General features: G+C 44.9%; 1 protein-coding gene across 2 annotated transcripts; it reads right to left on the bottom strand.

The window, feature by feature from the left end:
- Positions 1 to 577: 577 nt before the first annotated feature.
- Positions 578 to 19,715, bottom strand: LOC136294013 (broad substrate specificity ATP-binding cassette transporter ABCG2-like). Of its 2 annotated transcripts, none has more exons than XM_066191302.1 (16): positions 19,641 to 19,715; positions 17,280 to 17,563; positions 16,648 to 16,707; positions 15,256 to 15,370; positions 12,862 to 13,014; positions 11,998 to 12,155; positions 10,718 to 10,869; positions 9,408 to 9,524; positions 8,332 to 8,597; positions 7,715 to 7,797; positions 7,256 to 7,345; positions 5,673 to 5,797; positions 5,158 to 5,312; positions 3,679 to 3,768; positions 2,343 to 2,455; positions 578 to 1,460 (listed from the first exon to the last, which is right to left on the bottom strand). In XM_066191302.1, exons 2-16 carry the CDS (start codon positions 17,561 to 17,563, stop codon positions 1,313 to 1,315), a joined length of 2,109 nt encoding a protein of 702 aa, XP_066047399.1. In that variant the 5' UTR covers positions 19,641 to 19,715; the 3' UTR covers positions 578 to 1,312. The 2 variants fall into 2 exon arrangements, with proteins under 2 accessions (XP_066047399.1, XP_066047398.1); XM_066191301.1 differs by lacking the exon at positions 19,641 to 19,715 and adding an exon at positions 19,041 to 19,158.
- Positions 19,716 to 20,446: the final 731 nt, after the last annotated feature.

A 20,446-nucleotide genomic window follows, 5' to 3' on the forward strand; every position in this document is an offset into this window, starting at 1 on the left:
GAGGAGCCCCCGCAGGCTCCGCCCCCGAGGGGCGGCCACGGCCGGTGCGCGGCGGGCGAGCGCCGCGGGGCACGGCTGCCGGAAAGAGAAATACAGGGGTGTAAAGCGTGGTGCGAGGTTACTTTGCCCCGGCTGTAAAGGGCAGTGAGGAAGAACCGAGCGACTGGTTTGTGCTCGATGCGGCTGCGCCGTCAGTGCGAAAATTTCCCCCTTCCCACCGCAACCGGACCGCTCATTGCCAGAGCACCGGCAGGACTCACACCGGTCCCCGGGCTGCTGCCAGCCCGACCCTCCCAGGCAAACTCTCCAGTGCTGTGCTTGAGGATGTTTTCCTTTGGCTTAGCTGATCCACTTACATCTGCAGGTCTTAATGCGATTTAAAAGCATCTCTGCTGCTGCTGCTGCGGCGGTCAGGAGACAAATACCGGCATGATACTCTGTCCTCTGCAGACTGTGGACGTGTTGCTGTAGTTGCCACAGCAGTGTCTACCTCGATTTTTTTCAGTCCGTAGCACTAGTGTAGCACTATAGAGATAGTGCAATTAAGAATTGAGTCTGTTGTTAAAAGCTTCAGTAGTAAGTATATAAATTTTTATTTAGAAAAAAATAAAGAAAAACGGAATTCCCTCTCCTCCTTTTAAGTAGTAAATATATTTTTTGCTGTTCACAGTGGGGAGGGAAGTTTTTTGGTTTCTTTTTTCTGCAGTACAACAGTATATATTTCTCTTCTTAGATGAGATGTCTAACACCACTGCTGTTTAGTTTTTAATGAAGCTGAAGTTGTTCCTGGAAGTAGCTTCCACTGAGAAGCTACTAGAAATGTAACTGTTCTTTTCTGGTAATGAGTGCTTGGTCTCTGTACTGACTTCAAACTCAAATGCATCTCCAACACATTGAGAGGTCTCTGTCTCTCCTCAGATGTGACAGGCACTAACAAGGGCAACATATCAATGCATAAAATGCCACCATCACCTTCCAATTCTCATGATGGAGAAGCTCACATGTTCAATGGAATACTTCGTGTATAAGCTGGCCACAGAATAATAATGGTTTACAATGTAAAGTTTGATATGTATCTAAGGAATTATGAGAATTATATTTTCTTAGGAAAAATTACTTATGCAATGTACATTAATGCATTTTTTCTTAAAACCCACATGCCTCTGGAGATCATATTCCAGAAACAGGGGAACAGGCTTCCCATCTGAAGTCTAGCAAAGTCAGCTGATACATTTAGGCAATCTCCAGTAGGCCCTCACAAGCTTTGCAGTTTTAACACCTGAGAAGCTGCAGGGCAAGGCAACACAGGAGTTTATGTGAACTTCCTCATAAACCGGAGTTTTGCATAGGCAATGATAAGGAAGATAACAGTCATGCAGAAAAGAGCCACTATGTTTTCCCACATTGCCCAGCTGGTAGGGGCAATTCCTTGGCTGCACAGGTATGCTTCACCAGAACACCTGCAGAAAAGCAAGGGGTACAAGTTCATATTACTATGTGGCACACATCTTCAGGTAATTACTTTTACTCCTGTTTCACAAATATCCTTCTACCCTCAACTATGCAAAACAGGTGATAGAAATAGAGAACCTATCACCAAATAAAACTCAAGAGACAAATCTAGATCTCTAGTTCTCATAATTTTTCAGTAGCAATCTAATTGTTCCTTATAGATAACTGGCAATTTATAAGGAAACCTCAGAACCACTTTAAACCACTGTTAAGTACAGAAGCATTAATTTCCCCTCAACGATCACTGGAAGTCCAAAACCCATTCAAACAGTCCTGTAGCACTGTTCCCTGCAAAACACTCAGTTTGCCATCTCTCTAGCATGTGTCATGAAATAGTTGCACTGCTACAGCTTAAGGTATCAATAGCCAAGAGTATTTCAAATGGGACAAAATGGAGCACTGCAAGAGAGATAACTTGGCTCTCTGTATCTGCAGGGAGGTTAATATTTACAAACAAGTTCTGTGGGGGGGGGCATGTTTCTGGTAACAGATCTAGTGCTTTCCAGCAACTCTGTAGCTGTCCACACACTGCATTTGCATTGTTAAGTGACCCTGGATTTGTTTAGGAAAACTAATTAATCAGGGCTAGGTTATCAAATACAAAACTTAATTTAGCTCATCTGCCTATTTTTGTAAGTTTCATCCCTACTTCACTCTTGGGTAATTGTTGAGTTTTACTGTATAATCCTAAAACACATTACTTTGGGACATGTTGTTGAGACTGGCTTGTAAGTAGTTATTCTGAGAAAAGTATAAAAATTTGACAAAGTCAGACTTCCCTTTAAGCAAGTCATCACAATTCAGGCCCAGAACTACCATGAGTTACTTACATTTCTTGTGAAATATTGGGGGGACAACTGCCTGTATCTCCCACAAACACTGTAGCATTTGGATTCCTCTCACCACAGAAGTAGAGATCTCTGTACTCATTCACCTGAAGAGCCTAGGGAAAGAGGCAGATACAAGATTTTTGCAGAGTTCATGGTTTGGGGTGCTAAAACTGCAACACTTTAAAGGAACTTGATTCTTAAAATACACATACAACCATTCTTGGAATCATATGCTCATGTTCCTTTTATTTTCAAGCTCTTAATCACTGCCCTTCTTAGGAACTGCTCTAAGTTCTACATGCAGGGTGGTTTGGTGTCCCAGCCTTGCCTTCAAAGTTACTTAGCCACAAGTTTCTGTCTTGCCAGCTACAAGTTCCTGTTCATCCACTTTCACCTGGGTCAATCCACTGAGAAAACCATGTGGCAGCATGCAGACACCCCAGCACCACCACAATGAAGGCATGGGACAGAAAGCCAAAGCAAGAGGTGAAGGGTTCCCCAGCACTGGTATCCTGCACTCACTGCTATCTCAGAGGACACTTCCACATTGACTAACACTGATAAAATACCTCAGTGATACCCAAACAATGAGGTCTCACACATCTCCCACCCTGCACCAGCTCCAGCATTCATTTCAGTCACTGTTACTCAAAGTAGGACACTATTCCTTCTGAAGAGGCTTGGCCGGGATGCAAACAAGGAGATGGAAACACAACTCCCACCTGTGATCTGCTCTTATCTATTTACTGTGTTTTCAGCAGCTGCATCCTTAGATTTCTGGTACCCCAGCTCCTTACTATTCAGAAAAGTAAAATTTCACTTCAGAGGAAGCCACATTAAAGACTGAGACACTTGTGCACTACAGTAAATCCTTTAACCAGTTGAAAAGTCATTGGCCCCAGACTGGTCATCCATACAGTAGTGTCTGGAGAGGCTGTACAATATTTGATTTTATTCTAAACCACAGGGATCAATTATTCAGGCTAGGAATTAGTGCCCGACTGGACAGCTTGCTCTGCTGCTGTCCAAGCAGCACTAATTCTGTAGCACAAAGTGTTTGTTCAGTCTCTGAGAGACTTCCAGCTCTCACACAGAGTTCCAACTTTTGCTTTCTTTTTGAGGCTGGCTGTTTGGTTGGTTTTTTTTTTTTTTTTTTTTTGGTTGGTTTTTTTTGGGGGTTTTTTTTGTTTTTTTTTTAACCAAGTTCATGCAACGAAATAAACCAAATCTGGCTTTTAAGAAAACTTCATACTTTATATTCAAAACCTCTCCAGGAAGCAGCCTGTAGCAGTGTGGCTACATTACTCAGAGGAGACCAATGCTACTTTCTACTCACAGTGAGGCCATATCGGGGGATGCTGAAGTACTTGAGCCAGTTCAGCCAGCCCATTACTGAAGGGAGGTTCACTAAGAGGCCAGAAAAGATCTGAAACAGAACAGAAGAGATTGGTGAGTCACAAACTCTGTTTACTGCAAATAATACCATTCCTGCACAAATGCTGCAGTTTCCAGCAGAGGTGCACTGCAATTGATGGACCTACTACTGCTTTCATGCCTGTACACAGACATGAGTTGGAGCCTTGCAGCACTCCCACACTGCTGGCCCACCAACACACCCAAGTACCTCAGCTGAACCGCTTGCAAAGAGGTCAGAAAGGTTTTCTACATCCACATATGAGCTAAGAAGCATGATAACAACTTCTTACTCAGGAGGACTGACCCATGGTAGAGCTAGCCAGAGGTTAAAGAAGGATGACTAGGAGATGAGAAAGTGGAGAATCAAAAAGGAGAAAAATTTGGAACCTTAAAGCTGTTATTATTTCATTCTTCCCCTCTGTCTTACATATTTTATCCACACTTTCTCTTGCCTGGAAAAATGTTGGCTTTTACTTCTTAGCACAAGTGGTCTTCATAGACACTTCAGCCTCTGCTTCATCACAAGTGATCTTGTGCTTACCCCACTGACTTTCAGGACATGCACGTGTCACTCCTTATACACTGTGACTTAACTCAATGTGCATCAGCTGCCCTTCACTGCACATGCACACTTCTCACCCGCAGTGAGCAGCTGAAGCAGTGCACTATCACTTGGCTTATTGCAAAAGCAGGTTAAATTGCAAATTGAAGAATAAGGGATGCTCTGTGGCTCAGAGCTTGTACACAGACAGTGACCAGGAATCATCTAACAAGAAATATGTAACTTGGTAGGTTTCACAGTCAAGAAGTTTTATCACCAGCATCACCTCTTGGAAAAAGAATTCACAGCTCTCATCTGCGAGTAATCAAAATTTCTTTTTCTCTCTCCTGTTCTCTTCCTTAAAAAATCCTTGGGGAAGAGTATTGAAGTAGTTTCTTGAACCCCAGGAAAACACTGAATTACAAAAAAGAGAGGGTTTGTGCCTTCTAATCCCCCTTGGGCAGCAAAAATTAATGCAAAAATCAACAGATGTAAAGTTTATTTCAAGGTTTTTTCCTTTTAAATTATCTAGTTGATCACTTAGATTTCTAATACTGAAAATGCAGTATTTTTTTTAAATCAGTCTTTGTAAGGACAATATAATAAAAACAAATAACACTTGTTTGGGGCACACTGTTTGGAGAAAGCTCTGGTGGCATCACAGCTACTGAACTGCACCCAACCCTTAGACTACAAGCTGGCAGAAGCGTATCTTTGACTACAGTGACAATAAAATCACAAGCATTGGGCTCATGTTCCACTGGACTATGGTTATTTCAGCCTGCCTAGGCATAGCTCAACCCAGTCCTCTCAGCTGGTCTCTCCACCAAAGGAGCACAAACCCCCTAATATACTTACAAGCATCAGGACAAAACAAATGGTGATGAGCAGATTGGCCACAGCCACCACATCCATCCCAGCACTGATAGCCAGGGACATGGCTGTGGCCGTGTAGGACACCAGTACCAGGGTCAGCATGAAGAAGAAGAACCGCCCTGCAACAGCTTGGTATCCTGTCAAAAAACAGAAAGGTAACAGTCCACTAAACAACCACATTATGAATTCCAGAGAGGTACCCTTGGATTCCTATACAAGACAGGCAAAACAGGAAGAAAGATCAAATTTGGAGTTGGCAGGAACTATGCATGCTTCAAAGGCCCAAAGAGCATTACCAAAAGACGTTGTCAGGCAAGTCCCTGCGTTAGATTACTGGTGTCTCTGCCCCTGCCCCAGAGTCCTCCAAAGTCATGATGCCAGGCACTTAAATCAGCTGGAGGTCCAAGCAGCAGTATGTTATAGATATTGGAATCTGGCTAAGTAGAAATCAGATGTGTTGGAAGACGACAGGTTCAATGAAAGCATCAATTCTTTACCAATCATCCAGTAACTGATGCATGAGAATATGATGGCTGGAGCAGTTCTCATGGGCAGCAGATCTCCTATCATCAAGGCCAGGAAGTAGGCAGACACACGGTAATATCCACTGGTGTACTGATGGCTGCGAGGACAGGAAGGAGGGGAGTTGTACAGGTTTAGAGGTTCTGTAGGAAGCAGGTTCAGAGTGCCTGTTTGGTTTATCCTGATTTATTTTCTGCTCTTTCTACCACTGACTCCTCTCTATCCAAATTGCTTATATTCTCTGTGCTACCACTGACACTCTACGAAATAAAGGCTGATCTGTCTCTCAGACCCTGCAGTGAAACTGACAGCCCTCCAAGGAAAGTGAATGAAAGACTGTATGATTGCTAAGTAAAATAACATAAAAAAACTCCTAAGTCTCTTTTTAAAGAAAAAGATCCTTAATACAAGAGCACAGGGAAGCATTAGACTTCTATAAACTGAAGGAACACTTCATCCACTGCTAACTCATACAGCTGCTTCCAAAGAAGAAGGAATGATACCCAACAATGGGAAAACGCCTTTGGGACATCAACTCACCTCCACTTCACAGGGAAATTGAATGTCATTATGAATGTTTTACTGCTTAATGGAGCTTGTGAAAAGATGTTGTAACAGGTGAGATGCCTAAATCCACACGGGCACAGCTGTTAAACTACACTGGCAAGCAGGGCAGAGTAGGAAGAAATGGTAGTGCAGGGGGATTTCACTCCTGCACAGCTGTTAGGGATTGTATCAAGCTGCTCTGAGCAGCCTGTGGGTGGACATGTACATTCCAGGCATAAATCTCCAGTTCCCTTTTTACTGCATAGGATCTGTCCCTTACCCTTCTATTGCATGACCTGGAGGCATCTCCAAACTACATTTTCAACAAATATGCATATATACGTGTGTGTATACTGTATCTACAGGCATTTACATATATATACACACACATACAAAAACATATACATATATGTATTTATAAATATAATTATAAAGACATTATACATAACTACTATTAAAAGTAAATAAAAGTAATAAATAACTATATTTAATAATATATTAAAGTAATTACTTATAACAACAATGTAATAATCAAGCATATCCCTCTAAACAGAGAAATGCACTTGATTATTAACAAGCTCTTGTAAGCCAGACAGCAGCCCCTTCATCTGAGCACCCCTTGCAAAGTTTTTCCAGGAACTCTCCCTTCATTTTTGCACAGTCTTGCCACTTTAGGACCATTGCAAGACTGTGTGTCAGCCCTTGTGAGAAAGAGGGCAGGAAGGATTCACAGTCTGCAAGATTCACAAGCAGACCACAAAACCAGCTGTTACCAAAAGTGGGTAGGAAAAGCAGTAAACTGTCACATAGCAAGCAAGTTAAAGCATTTCCTCCTTCCCCCAGCTCTTAGCATTTTAGCTCCCTGCTCTACAGACTAACTTGGCATTACTATTACAATCTGATGTTGCAAGGGAGCAATCAAGTCTTTGGTGGTAATAATTTTGTTCAGCGTGTAAGATACTGCCCCATCTCATTCCAGGGTATGAGACAGTCCAAGTGCCTTACTACTTACACAAATAGTTTCTTGTCTCTGATGAATAGCTCAATTGCAGAGACACTGGAAAAACACTGGTTTGTAGTGACAAAAAACAAGGATCCAACCCTAGAAGGCAAAACAGAACAGTGGAAAAGTGAAGGAACAACCACATGAAATACTGGCAGTCTCAGACATCATCACACCATCAAGTCAGTGCTTTTCTCTGTCCACAGAATGGAGACATTTAACTGTGCTACTGTAAATCTTAGCTGTATCCTTTATCTTCCCTTTTACATTCCCTCTGTACTTATGTGCAAGCCTGACAGAACTGTGGCCCCTTTAGGACCCCTGCCAATTCCATGCTGCAGTGCCCTGAGACTTATGAACCCAACCCTCCTTTGTATTTCAAGTGGATCCCAAGGCCTTCCTTCTCTGTGCCTCAAACCTGACTGCTACAGATAGAAAAATGGGCAAAGCTGTGGCTTTTCATCTTACCGGTTCTGAATGCCACTTCGGTCCAGTTTTACGCCAAAGAAGATAGCACCCACAACCAAGGCTAGAATTACAGTCACTGCAATCTGGAAGTGGAATGAAGAAAAGAAAAAGGAAATCCTTCAGGTAAGTAAAAAAATTAAGAACTAACATTATTAAGTCATATGCAGGGTTTAAGATTCACACCTGCCTAAAGCTTTGCTCTTGTGAGGCAATGTATACCTATGACACACACAATTAAAATCCTTATGACAGTTTTTCAGATTTTAACCTCTTCACTTTCCTACTTCATTCTTTGGCTAGGAGATTTTAGTAGAAACACACTTATAGAATAACTGAGTTTAAAGTGAGGCACAAAATTAGTATCACCCTAGAAGATCCCTATGTGACCCAGAGAATGGAGCACTTTCTTCAGTGCAGTAGTCCTTATGCTTAACCAAACTGGAGATTTTTTCCAAAGGCCACAAAGTTAGCTGAGCATCTCAAGCCACTTACATGACAGTGGCACGGGACTTTTCTCTTTCCCTAACTGCCTTTGAAAACATGATTCTGTTGTACAAACTGCAGATTATGACACTGAGATCAGCAAGAGTCTGAGACTCTGAGCAATTGTTACCTACTTGTGCAATGGAGGCCTGTGGGTTCCTAATGAGATTTTTCAGGGAACGCTTGGACACCCAGTACAGCTGAGTGAGGAATCCATTTGCATAGGTAATCTCATGCTCCTGCTTGGATAGTCTCTGCTTGCTTCCCCGTCCAAGCTCCACTTTCCCCAGTGCTTCCTTTGTGCTCTGATATAGGCTGGAGCTGAGATATTTCTGGTGCAGCACATCTACCACACTGCTATCAACGTTGTCTTCTGCCACTCCATTTTCACTGCTCGCTTCTGAATGACAAAAACAAGATATGGCTTGTGATTCCCTACGAACGTGACCTTCAGATATGGCCCATCAATAAGCTCAGCAATTCTGGAGGCTGAAGAAAAAGGCAGAAATGCCCAGAGAATTTCAAGCCTTAGCTCTGGGTTAAAGAGCTAGCTTGAGTGAGAGGTTTTGCCTACATTTTAATCGAACCTAGCTAATCTGCCCATTCTTTCTGGCACAAAACAGTCATATTCTTATAACATGACACCCAAAACCCTTGTTTTAATTGAAATTGGGAAAAATCAATGTTTGCTCTGATTCACATCACCGAAAACGGCTTTACAAAATCTGTTCCCTTATAGTCCTTTGGTCAACAATGTGCTACATGATCCCCAAGCAAGTATTTCCAAACATTTCATTCACTATACTGGTAGAGAATTTATTCTCTAACAGTTCCAATCTTTTTCACTCTCCTGTGAATCCAAACTCCTTAGCCTATCTATCTTGTCTTCTCTGCAACAGCCTCTTATGTGACTGAAAACTTGAGACTAAGCAGTTCTAGGCTTTCCAGTCTTTTCCTCATAAGTTTTTTTTTAAATTTGTGGTATTTGCCATCGCCCACCTCTACTACTGAAGTGAAAAAAAAATCAGTTTAAAAAGTTTTCTGATCTCTTTAAAGAAGCCCAAAACAAAGTATATCTATTAGTAGCAAAAACGGAAAGATAATGAAATGCCCTTAGACTCAAAGAAACCCAGAGAATAAAAGCTTACCATCACCACATACAATTTCCCTTCTACAGTAGCCAGCAGTGGATTTCTCCTTTGCAATTTACCTTTTCCTGTGTCCACAGGTCTGTTATTGTCCTTGCTTGCTGCCACAGCAGTTGAATCTCCATTTATGACATCGAGGAAGAAGTCAGCTGGATTATTGAAGGGTTCACATTCATATCCTTAAAAAAACCCAGAACAGATCAAACCAAAACCATACATGCAAAGTGTTTGCATTGCACAGGGCACACCTCAGAAGGTCAGGTCTAATACTGTATCACTTTTCCAAAACCCTGTTACCAGAAAACTTCACTGCTTTTCAGAAGTGTTACTTTACAGCAGTAGATGGACAGGATATACGAGATGGTGAATCCGGGCTACCTAAACAGCTTCAAAGCTGCTTATTCACTGATTTCAGGTGAGGAGGAATCTCTAACTTGCTTCTACCACAGCTCAGAATGGACAACTCTTGCCTCCTTCCCAGTGCTGTTCAACCACATTCCACTCTGAAAGACATGCAGTTCCTCAGCAGAGGTTCCTGGATGTCTGCTCTACAGCCTCAGATATTTCTTCTAGAGGCTCAACTCTTGCTGCTGTTTCCCTGGTCGCAAGGATGAGGAAGGACTGTCCAAGAGCAGCTTCTTTTAATACAGTTCTAAGTATGGGACAAGGAGGAAATTAAAAACAAACAAACCCAAAGACGCTTCTACAGCTCCCCTGAGAGAAAGGAAGTGGGCTAGTAAGAGAAGGAGCAGAAGTACTGACATCGGTTAAAGAATCTCCCTTAAAGCCTCAGTCTAATGTGTCCATGGTTGCATCTACAGATTGACAGTTCACTCCACATTCTCTGTTCAAAATAGTCAGACATCCTCACCCTGCTTACCTGGAGAGAGTGCAGCCACCCAAAAATGCAACTATTAAACCATTTAAGACACACCATAATTTTGTCTTCTTGGTTGCACACCTGCATTCAGTCTAGAGCATATTTTTGGATCAATCTGTACAGATTGCTGCCAATCTGCAGGCTGTGGTTTCAAAACCCACTGGATCTGCCACCAAGGCCTGGTACAACTACAAGCATTATCTTGTCTGTTGGACATCATGCTTATATATGTCCAAGTGATTCTTGGCTTTTGTCCTCATGCAAGGCAAAACAAAGGCAAGAGAGAGCCATGCCCTCTTGTCTGAAAAATTTTGGGTTTCTCACTCTGTCTTTTTCCTGTTCTAACATAACACTGCTCAGACTGTACATGTACAGTCTCTAACATCCTAGAGATAGAAAAGTATGGGCCAGTTATCCCATGCTAGGGCAAGAATTTACACACAGATTTAACTCACGAGCCAGTTGCTTTTGCTCTTGGCATGGAAGGCTTACCAATAGAACTGAAGTACTCCAGGGCATGCTTCGCAGGACCATGGTACAGCACCTTTCCCGAAGCCAGCAATGTCAGACTGTCAAACAGCTTGAATATGGAATAACGGGGCTGATGGATGGAAAATATGATGGTTCGCCCTCTTCTTGAGAGCCTGAAATAGAAACAAAACATCTCTTAAGTACACCACACTTTGAATTTCAGGAATGCATCCCCCAAGTATCAAAATTAAAGACAAATACTTGGCAACTTCTCAGGGTCTTGACCCAGAAAAACCATTTCTCCCTTCTCTGTCACTGTGTCATGCTGCCTGCAACACTTTCAAGACAGCATCTATCATTACAGGAGACCAACACTGCAGTCCAGGTAGCCAAAGTATGATGCAGTCTGTAGCTACCAAAGCCTGAGGCCACAGCTGTGTATAAACCCTCCTTACATGTTTTTTATACCAGATGTCAACCTGACTAACTGGAACAGTCCTACTGCACTCAATGGCATCACAGGTGTTACTTATCAGGCTGTCTGGCCAGCTGAGATTTCTCCTAGCTCTTCTCCTGAAGATTGACTCTAAAGAAAACTCAAAACAAGTTTTCCTTGAGGTTTGTCAGATGCTCTTTCAAGTGCTTTAGCACTGATACCCAGCAAGGACTGTTGATGATGAAAGACATATCCACAAATACGAGAACAAAGCAACCCCCACAGGCAAAACCAGACAACATGCCACAAACCCAGAAGGATTAGGAAGTCATTCTCATTAAATAAGCCTCTTTAGTCCTCCTTGCATGTAACTTTGTTCTAAATGTCAGAAGACAGTTCCTCTCCAAAAACATAGGGTACTGAGGGTAAATCTGCAGGTGAAGTTTTATCTGAGTTCAAGATTGTTGTCGGGTAATAGACTCAGATGGAAGGCCAAGAAATTATAATTTCAAGACCTGAACTCCCAGTCCACCCTTCATTGTGGCAAAGGGAAGCTGTCCAAGCTACATCTGCTTTTCGGGCTCTAATCCAATGCTTGCTGTGGAAAGATTCCCATAAGCTTTAAAAGGCTTTGGAAGAGACCCAAACAAATAATTTACCACTATTTCTGAGTATATTTGTCTAGGGGTTCTTTTTTGGTTGTTTTGTTTCGGGGTTTTTATGTTGTTGTTTTGGTTTTGTTTTGTTTGTTGTTTTTGTTTGTTTTTTTCTTAAGGAGCATTAGGACTACTCAGTCATGAGAACACTCCTATTTTTACTAATGAGTTGACAACCAAATTGTAACACAGCCCTGAAGAGCTCTTACTTCTTCAGAAGGATGAGGACTGCATTGGCTGTGCTGGCATCAAGACCAGTTGTTGGTTCATCCAGAAAAAGGACTGGTGGCTCTGTGATGAGCTCCATCCCAATGTTGGTTCTCTTCCGCTCCCCTCCAGACACTCCCCGGATCAATTCAGTTCCTACCTGCAAGCAGAAGAAATCTGATATTTGCAACAAGACCCAGTCAGTACATGCTCTGGAGTTGCGGGCTTTCCACACCCAGCAGCTGTTTTCATTTTGAGAGTCCCTTTAATGAACTGTAGGGCCAGCAGCAGGTGAGTTGGACTCGGTGTGAGGAACTGTGTAGCAGTACACTGAGCCTGGTTTTCAGAGGTACCAGGTGCCTTATGACTTCTGGAAACAAGGATGACACAGACAAGGAGGTGACAAAGCGAGGCCACAGCATTCAGAGGATGCACCGGTGTGTGGGGATGCCTTTTTTTGGTAGCTTGCCTGTTAATACAAGCTCTGCACAGAACTTTTCCATCAAAGACCAGTTTTCCATCCCTCAGAGCTTTCAGAAATGAGAAAACAATTTTCTTGTCTTGTTCCGCATAGCCAGGAAGTGACTGAACAACTTTCCAAGATGCAATGACTAAGTGACTCTTTCCCTTCTGAATTTATACAACATGCTGGACATGGTCCAAAATCTTCCCCTTTTAGTAGCAAATACAAATGCCTCTCTCCAAGCTCCCTCCTGAGCTGGAGACTGATTTCTTGCATGCAATATGGTTTAGTCAGATTCCTGTTTAGCTTCTTGCAACTGCATACATACACCATACTGCCCAGAGACAAGTCATTCTGTTTCTAGAGGTAGTATGATTTCTGAGAAAGGTGTTTTCCTGCTCACCTTAGCATCAGCCACTTTGCTTAATCCCAGCTCATTGATTATCTGGGTGACTCGCTCTTCCTTCTCTTTAATGCTGATGGAGCTGGGGAGTCGCAGTGCAGCAGAGAATTGCAGGTTCTCCCTCACAGTCATCGTGCCCATAACAACATCATCCTGAAAGTACAAATGGACAGTTGGAAAGGCTCCTCAGCTGCTGAGTAGGCACCACAGTCCCACAGTGGCAGCTATCAGATAAGCTGTTTGCAGACCAGTGGAACCCAGACTGAAGGACAACTCCTCCTTCAAATTTTACATGACATGAAATTCAAAGTCCTTCAGTAGCAGACAAGGGAAGACTGCAGCTCTGCAGGTCTCACAGCTTAGACCAAGCACCCTCTCAGCCTGTTTTCACGCTGAGAAGTGCAGACAGTGCCACTTCGTACTGCACGTGCCTTTTTCTTACTAGCCAAAGTGAGGCAGAGCAGGTAGTGATTTTGTAGAGCTAAACTTCTGTCAGTCCAGCTGACGCCAAAGGACATTGCTAGTGCTCAGTGTTCAAGGCAGGCACACTCAGGGAATCACTCTGGTCAGCTCTGTTGCCAGTTGTAAGCCTGGGACCTCGTTGTGGTCCAGAGCACCTGCTGAGTTCAGCTGCCAACAAGGACCTTTCCCCAGTTCCTCACTGGCAGCAATTCCTTAGCGAAGCAAGAATATTACACCAAGATGCTCCTGCCATGTCTCAGCCATGTACAACTCCTGGAACTATGATTTTATTCTAAGGGTTACAAATCTTCAATAGTCATGTGCACTTTGAAGGAGAATCAAATCTATCCAGCTGACAGACCTGAGCACCCTACAGCAACCTGCAACAACCATGAGCCAAACAGAGATTTGTCCTCAGGTCCCTTCAGAGCTCCATGCACCTCCATCACTCCCACTTTGGTATTTGTAACAATTCTGTATCCCACCATGTGATGAGAAAAAGGCTGCAACACTGGGTAGCTGCTGAGAAACATGCCTGTTACATCAGACATCTTTGGAAGATGTCCCCTTAGCTGAAGGGCAGCAGATTCTTGCCTGCTTTGGGACTCTGCCCATGTCAGATGTAGTGCGTCACTAGCACACAATATACCAGTCAACCATGCTTGGCACTGGAGTTAACAGAGGAAAACAAGAAGGTGCTGCCTTGCTGCCAAAGATGGTTTAGGCATTTCATACGTTCCCTTCCCAAAACCCCTCAGTCTCTGACTCCAGCCTCCCATTCTCCACTCTCAGATCCACCAGTGCAACTGTTGGGTCACTACACTGGAAACAAACTGTGAATTTAAGCTTAATACCAAACATAACCATCAGTGGCATGACACCTTCACTCTCAGAGTATGAATGGAGAGACCACCAGCAGTTTTATAGGGGTAACATATGACTTAGCATGCCTATATGCTTATCTGCATAAAAGTGATCCTATAATCACGTATTTAGGACTTCAGTGTTTGTAGGTTTTGGTCCAGCTTTACTGATCCAGGGAGTACTGCATGGGGTGGGAAGAGGGAGAGACCATTTAATGTTTCACCAAGTTGTTTATCATTCTGAAGTTATGTTCGGTTGCTTTGGACATTCGAGAGACAAATGTCTCAAACTGGGACCACTTGAGAGAAACTTACTGGCTATGCATCAGCCACTGAATAATTGGGGATCTCTGACCTGCAAGATCCAGATTTAGCACCAGTCTCATCCCACGGATCCTCCCAGAGACCCCCAGCTGGCAGCTTTCAGCAGCCTGTGTTACATCTGCCTGCAGTCAGAACCCTGGATGGCTTCCAGATTTGGCTGCTCATACGACTGCCAAGAATCCCCTTCTCCCCAAGTTCCCCAGGGCTTTGAGGGTCTATTATTGGTCCAGGCCTCCACCCACTTCCGCAGATTCAGCTGGCTTTTCCTGTCTCCGAGTGGAATGAACCTCTGTCACAGCCAGCTAGAATCAGAGGAAGAACAGCAGGGATCTATTTATTTCCTAGAATTATTGTCTGATAGTTTGAAGGTACTTCTGTCAGCTAGAACTGCTTCTGAGTTTAACAACAAGAGATTTTGGGTGTCATGGTTTTTTTCCCTCCCATTTTTAAAAATCTTTGCTAGTACTTCAGGGTAGAGCCCAAAGGACAAGTCACAGTAGCCCAGCAGCCTCGGCAATCATGTGGCTGTAGGAAGGCACACCTCTGTGCTTGACCAGGCTGGAGTAACAGCTTGATCTTAATTGTCTTCCATATCCCAGATAAAAACTAAAAACTGTAACATCTGAGTTATCAAATTAGGCTCTGTAGGGATCACTGAGAATTACCTAAACTAGTCATTCATGTTTCCTCTTATGTGGTCTTCCATCCCAAGGTCTCCCAGGCCTCCAGGAAGGCAGTTACTCACCTGCACAACATATCCTGAGATGCACTTGAAATTTGGAGGTTGTGGGATTCCATCTATAAGCACTTCTCCAGACAGACCTGCTGGGTCCTTTCTGGCAGCGAGCACATCTAGGAGACTTCAGACAAACACCAGGCATTAGGTTTTGCAATAACTGCTGCTTTTACCCTTGACTGAGTAAGTACCACCAGCCAGGACTGAATTACAGCCTGCTCACAGTGTGCTGCAAACCAGAGGGCACAGGAAGGGGCTTTCCTACTCTGCAGGCTTTAGCTCTTTGTACCGAAAGTCTGGTGTACATCCAGGATTTTCCAGCACATGGTGTGCCCCAGCAGTATGGCAGTGTACAGATGCTCACAATTCACAACAGTCAACCCCCTACAGACATAAACTTGGTCTGTGTATTTACAGATAACCTCAAATGCACAGAGACAAAAGCACCCTGCTGAGTCGTTGCAGGCTGCTCTCCAGCCAGGGGAGCACTGAACTAACTTCTCTGATCTCAAGGAAATTAATCCATATGGGTGTAAACAAGACAAGAGTTAAGATTAATTCTAGAAAGTAATTTTTTTAACGTATCACTGGATTCTCCTTACTGGCAATGCAGAGACCAGCCTGTCTGCCAGATAAGTAAACTGCCCTGATGAAGTGCTGCTCTTGAAAGCATCCTGATTAACTAGCAATCTCCTTAGAAAAGAAGATCAATGGTCACTGCAAAGACACACCTGTTCTAACCCTGGCCATATTTGCAAGTGTCTGACATTCTTTAAGTCGGAGAGTGACAAAGAGCTCTCTTACCACAGGAGAGAAAACAGCATTAGCACTGGATGGAGATGGTCTAAACGGTATTTCCCTGTGCCTTCACCCAAACAACTCAAGCATGTGTACAGCCCCACCAGCAGGCCATAGCCAAGTTGGGGTAAGGATCCAGAGCATCCTACAGACTGCATTACACCATATTCCTGTCAGTTGTCAGAGAGGGGTCTGGCCTAGCAGTTTCAAGGAAGTCTTGTTGCAGAGAGTTCAGAGGGGGTGACACCTTGCATGCCCCAGGGGAGGTTATACCCCATCCCCCACCCCATTACCAGTCAGAACAAAGCCTGCATCTGAGCTCCATCACTCCAGTTCTGCCTGGTATCTTAACTCAGGCCACCACCAAAGATGACTGCACTAATACAGAGCACCAACTGGAGCAGATGAGGGGTGTGACACAGTCACGGTGCAAGAACTTCAGCAAAGCGAACAGAGGGGCAGGAGGTCAAACTGCATCACCAGATTTCTCAAAGGCACGCACAGATCTAAGCGCGCAGATACCTCACATCTCCCCTAACCCTCAGAACCTCAAATATACTTTGAACAGCTGACTGGCCATTTAAAGGAACAGAAGGTACTCACGAAGATTTCCCACTGCCTGTTGGCCCCAAGATAGCATTCAAGCCTGGTTTCATAATGCCACTGGAAGAAGAAAAGAGTTGTTTACAAATAAGGACATTGACAAGGACCACCCATATGCAGATTTTAGTAGATGTAAGATGTGAACAAAATGCTGTTGAACGAAGAACTTCAGAGATTAAAAACTTCTTAAATCTGAAATCAATAAGCATTTTTCCTTTCTGTCCCAGACTGCCAATCAGAACAGAATCAGAACTGGACATAAAAAGCAATCTGTAAAAGACAGAAATTAAGTGTCTTTCCTGCTCAGCAGAGTCTTGAAAAGAAGCAACAACTGCTCTCTGTTGCTCTGACTGCACCTTGAACCATAGTTAAGGGAACGCTCAGATCTTCTGGCAGAAGAGCTCATACAAGTTTGGTCCTAATTTGCTCAGATCAATAACTGAAACTGCTTCAGCTATATCCCAGCTATTTTGCCTAAAAGCAAATCAAAGTGCTTACATGAACTGCTGACTGGCAGGAGGGCAGTAATTTCTGTACCAGCACAGCTGGATCTGGAAGGTGATATGAGGTCACTGGTTCACAGCAGCAGATTAATTCCTACCCTCTAGTATTTCATTTAAGCAAACGCTTACTTAACATTATGAAGGATCTTCTTTTCCACGATTTTCCGTTTACAAAGGAATCCACTGGGCTGCCTAACGGAGTACTGGATGTTATGGAAACTCACAACGGAGCCACGAGGAGATCGGAGGGACTCTTGTGTTGGAACAGAACGTTGGAAATTGCCTGCTTCTTCCTCTTCTCCAACAGAAATAACGCTGTGATCGAATGTGTCTGACATCATGTCCTTGTTACACAGGTCAAGCTCCACTGCACTGAGATTTTTGAGGTCACTGTTGTTTTGAGCAGTTCCCATCTGTTGAGACGAAGAACACAGAAACACACAGAGAAGGAGACATGTGAACAATGATTTCTCCAGAAAGTGTCTTGGAAGAGCAAGTTCATGCACACCACACCAATCGTACACATGCCAAGTTTCCAAAAGGATGGACATCCGCACCGGAAGACATCCAGTAGTCCCCAAAGGCACGGAAACGCACAGATTTAGAACTAACCTTTAAGAACAAGAAGTATGTTCTTGAAGTAAATGATGCTTGCCCAAAGGGCATCTAATGAGGCAAAAACAAGCCTACCTATGATGGTCACCATCTTTTGCAACACAGTCAGTACTACTAATGGAAGCTGTTACCATTGAAAGAGACTCAAGCTCACCCTCTTCAATCATAATATGCTTAACCCCTACCCCCCAACAAAGCCAGCAGGGAAAGCCTATTAATGAATCCATATAAAGAACCACAGCATGAAAAATGTTTGTGTTTATGAAAATGAAGGCCAGTCACAAGCATTTTGTTTGCTGCACAAGTCTGTTTCAGAGATACTAATGTGATTAAAATAACAATTACACATGCTAAAAATTACGGTGATGCTGTGGAAAGCCAAGGTGCACATCAGGTTAAAAGAGCAAGGAGAAAGACCTGTCCTCAAACACATCCACTGCTAGTTCCTTGAATTTTGTGTGAAGGTAGAAGTATCACACCAAGCACCCCTTTGCCATCATCTGCACTTTTTTCCACCCAGGACTGAGAGGGTGATAACTAGTAGGACCACCACTACAGCAGTAGTAGATTTCTCAGGGAGGGAGAGATGGTCACCCTATTAGGAAACTGGAGCTAAAAAAAAACAGGTTTAAAGAAAAGGGAGTTGTCCTTTCCTCTCTGCCTCTTCCTATGACTGAAAGCTCAACAAGTTGCAGAAGTTTTTTTCCTGTATAAGTAAAATAAGGGGCAAAGGAAGGGTTGTTTAGTTGGGACCCATTCTGAACTCTAAAGCTAGTCACCTCTAGGAACGACTTGCTTATGGGAGACAACACAGGATATGCTGGTTACATCAGCAAGAGATGCCTTATATACCCAAAAGGTTGCACAACAGATGATGGGCAAAGAAAAACCAATGGGATGACAGTGACACTAGGGACAAAGACCTTGCGAGACTTCTGAACATTTCATCTGTCCTGGCTAGGTTCTGTGGTTTAGTTCATCGTACACCCTTTATTTAATGTTGGTTTTTGTAAAGCTACCGATTAGCACCGGCAAGCGGATGTGTGCACGGACGGCATGAGGACGAGAAAAGCCTCGCAGAGGCTACAGGTAGGTTGGTGCTGCAGCAGCACCTCACGGCAGTGCCCCTCTGTCTCCCACCCACGCCCCGCGGGCCGGTTTCGCCACTGAGCCACGACCCGACCCGACCCGACCCGACCCGGCCCGGCCCGGCCGACCACGCTCCGCTCTCCTCCCCCCGCCCGCGGCCAGCCCCGGCCCGGCCCGCGCCGTTACCTCGTGGCTGCCGCGGCGCTCGGAGTGGCGGCGGCTCTGCCTTGGCGGCGTTTTATAAGCGGGTCCGAGCGGCGGGTTACATAAAGCGGCGGCGGGGAGTGCCGGCGGTGTCACGCAAGCCCCGCCGGTCGCGGGCGCAGGCGGCGGTGATGGAGCCCCGCTCGGCGGGCGGCGCGACCCCCGGGGCGGTGCCGAGCCCGGCTGCGTGAGGGCCGCGCTGCGGGAGCGCCGAAGCCGGCGGCAGCGCTGGGCCCGGGGCGGCGGCGCGGAGCAGCCCCCGTGTGCCGGGCTGCCGCGGGCAGCCGGCGCTGTCAGCCCGCCTTCCCGGGGCGGGGAGAGCAGCGGGGCAAAGCCGCGGTGCTCGCTCGTTGGGAACCCCCGACGCGGGCGGCGGGCGTCGCACACGAGGAGCCCAGCGAAATGTCCGCGGCCCCTGCGCACGCCGGCACGGGAGGAAGGCAGCGCCCACTCGCCCTCCTGCCCTCCCACCTCCTGGAGAGGTCATCGCCCCCGGGGCATGGGTCCAGTCCAGCCGGGTCAGCTGGGGCCACTGCAGCCCTAGCAGCCCTTCCCAGGGTGACAGCGCCACTGCGATCTCACCTTTTCCGTGGCGGCGTGCTCCTTGGTGGGCCCAGAGGGGGTCAGGACAGCCTGCCTGGCCTCGTGTCCTTCAGGTTGCCACTGTGTGCTGCCGCGTGTTCCCAACTCAGAGAACGTGTGAAATGAGGAGTATCGGATTTCCTTCAGTTTGTGGTCAAGCCTTCTTGTCTTCCCATTCCCAGGCACTGTTGTCTTTATAAATAAGCTCTATCTCCCCCGGTTCCTTGATGCTGTGAATGCAGAAAAAGCCCAATTTTATGGTTTATAAGCATGATTTACAGCAAAGCTGTCAGGTCATCATATTGTCTCCAGTTTGTCTGCCCTCTGCAGCTCTGTACAGCACTGCTTTTTTTCTAACTACACCTTGTACTAGATCAGTTTAAGGCTAGGGTAAAATATACCTCTATCTATCCAATCAATAACAATAATAAAATCTCCAAAGGCTCACCTCTCCCTTTTCCAACACCTGCCTCCTCTGGGTGTGTTGATATACTCAATGCCATTGATGCATTAGGCAGAAGGCATCCACATCCTATGAAGCAGTATTGCTCTGCAGGGTTGCCAGGAGTCAGCAGGTAGGTTTATGGGGATATTGAAATTGCTCTAGAGATCTCTCAGAAGAGCAGGTTTTGCCATAGGCTTGCTGAATGTTATCTTCAGTCACTCTATGGGTCAGAAGTGGACTTGAGTTCATGTTTCCTACGTGATTTAACTTCCTCTTTCAAGGAAAATCTGCCTACATTGAAGACTTTTGCCCTAGTGTTTCACCAAGCATGCACATCTCTGTCTCCAAAAATATTTCAACC

This window comes from Chamaea fasciata, unplaced genomic scaffold (assembly GCF_029207755.1).
Source record: "Chamaea fasciata isolate MVZ Bird 193981 ecotype frontalis unplaced genomic scaffold, bChaFas1.0.hap1 SCAF_9, whole genome shotgun sequence".
Taxonomy (NCBI): Eukaryota; Metazoa; Chordata; class Aves; order Passeriformes; family Sylviidae; genus Chamaea; species Chamaea fasciata.

Bases quoted from the DNA above. Each gene is read 5' to 3' on its own strand.
- LOC136294013 (XM_066191302.1), bottom strand. From the start codon at position 17,563: ATGGGAACTGCTCAAAACAACAGTGACCTCAAAAATCTCAGTGCAGTG. The intron at 9,525-10,717 runs GTAAGCCTTCCA...GGTTTTTTTAAG, and splicing joins GGAGTACTTCAGTTCTATTG to GATATGAATGTGAACCCTTC. The intron at 7,798-8,331 runs GTAGGTAACAAT...TTCCACTTCCAG, and splicing joins CACAGGCCTCCATTGCACAA to ATTGCAGTGACTGTAATTCT.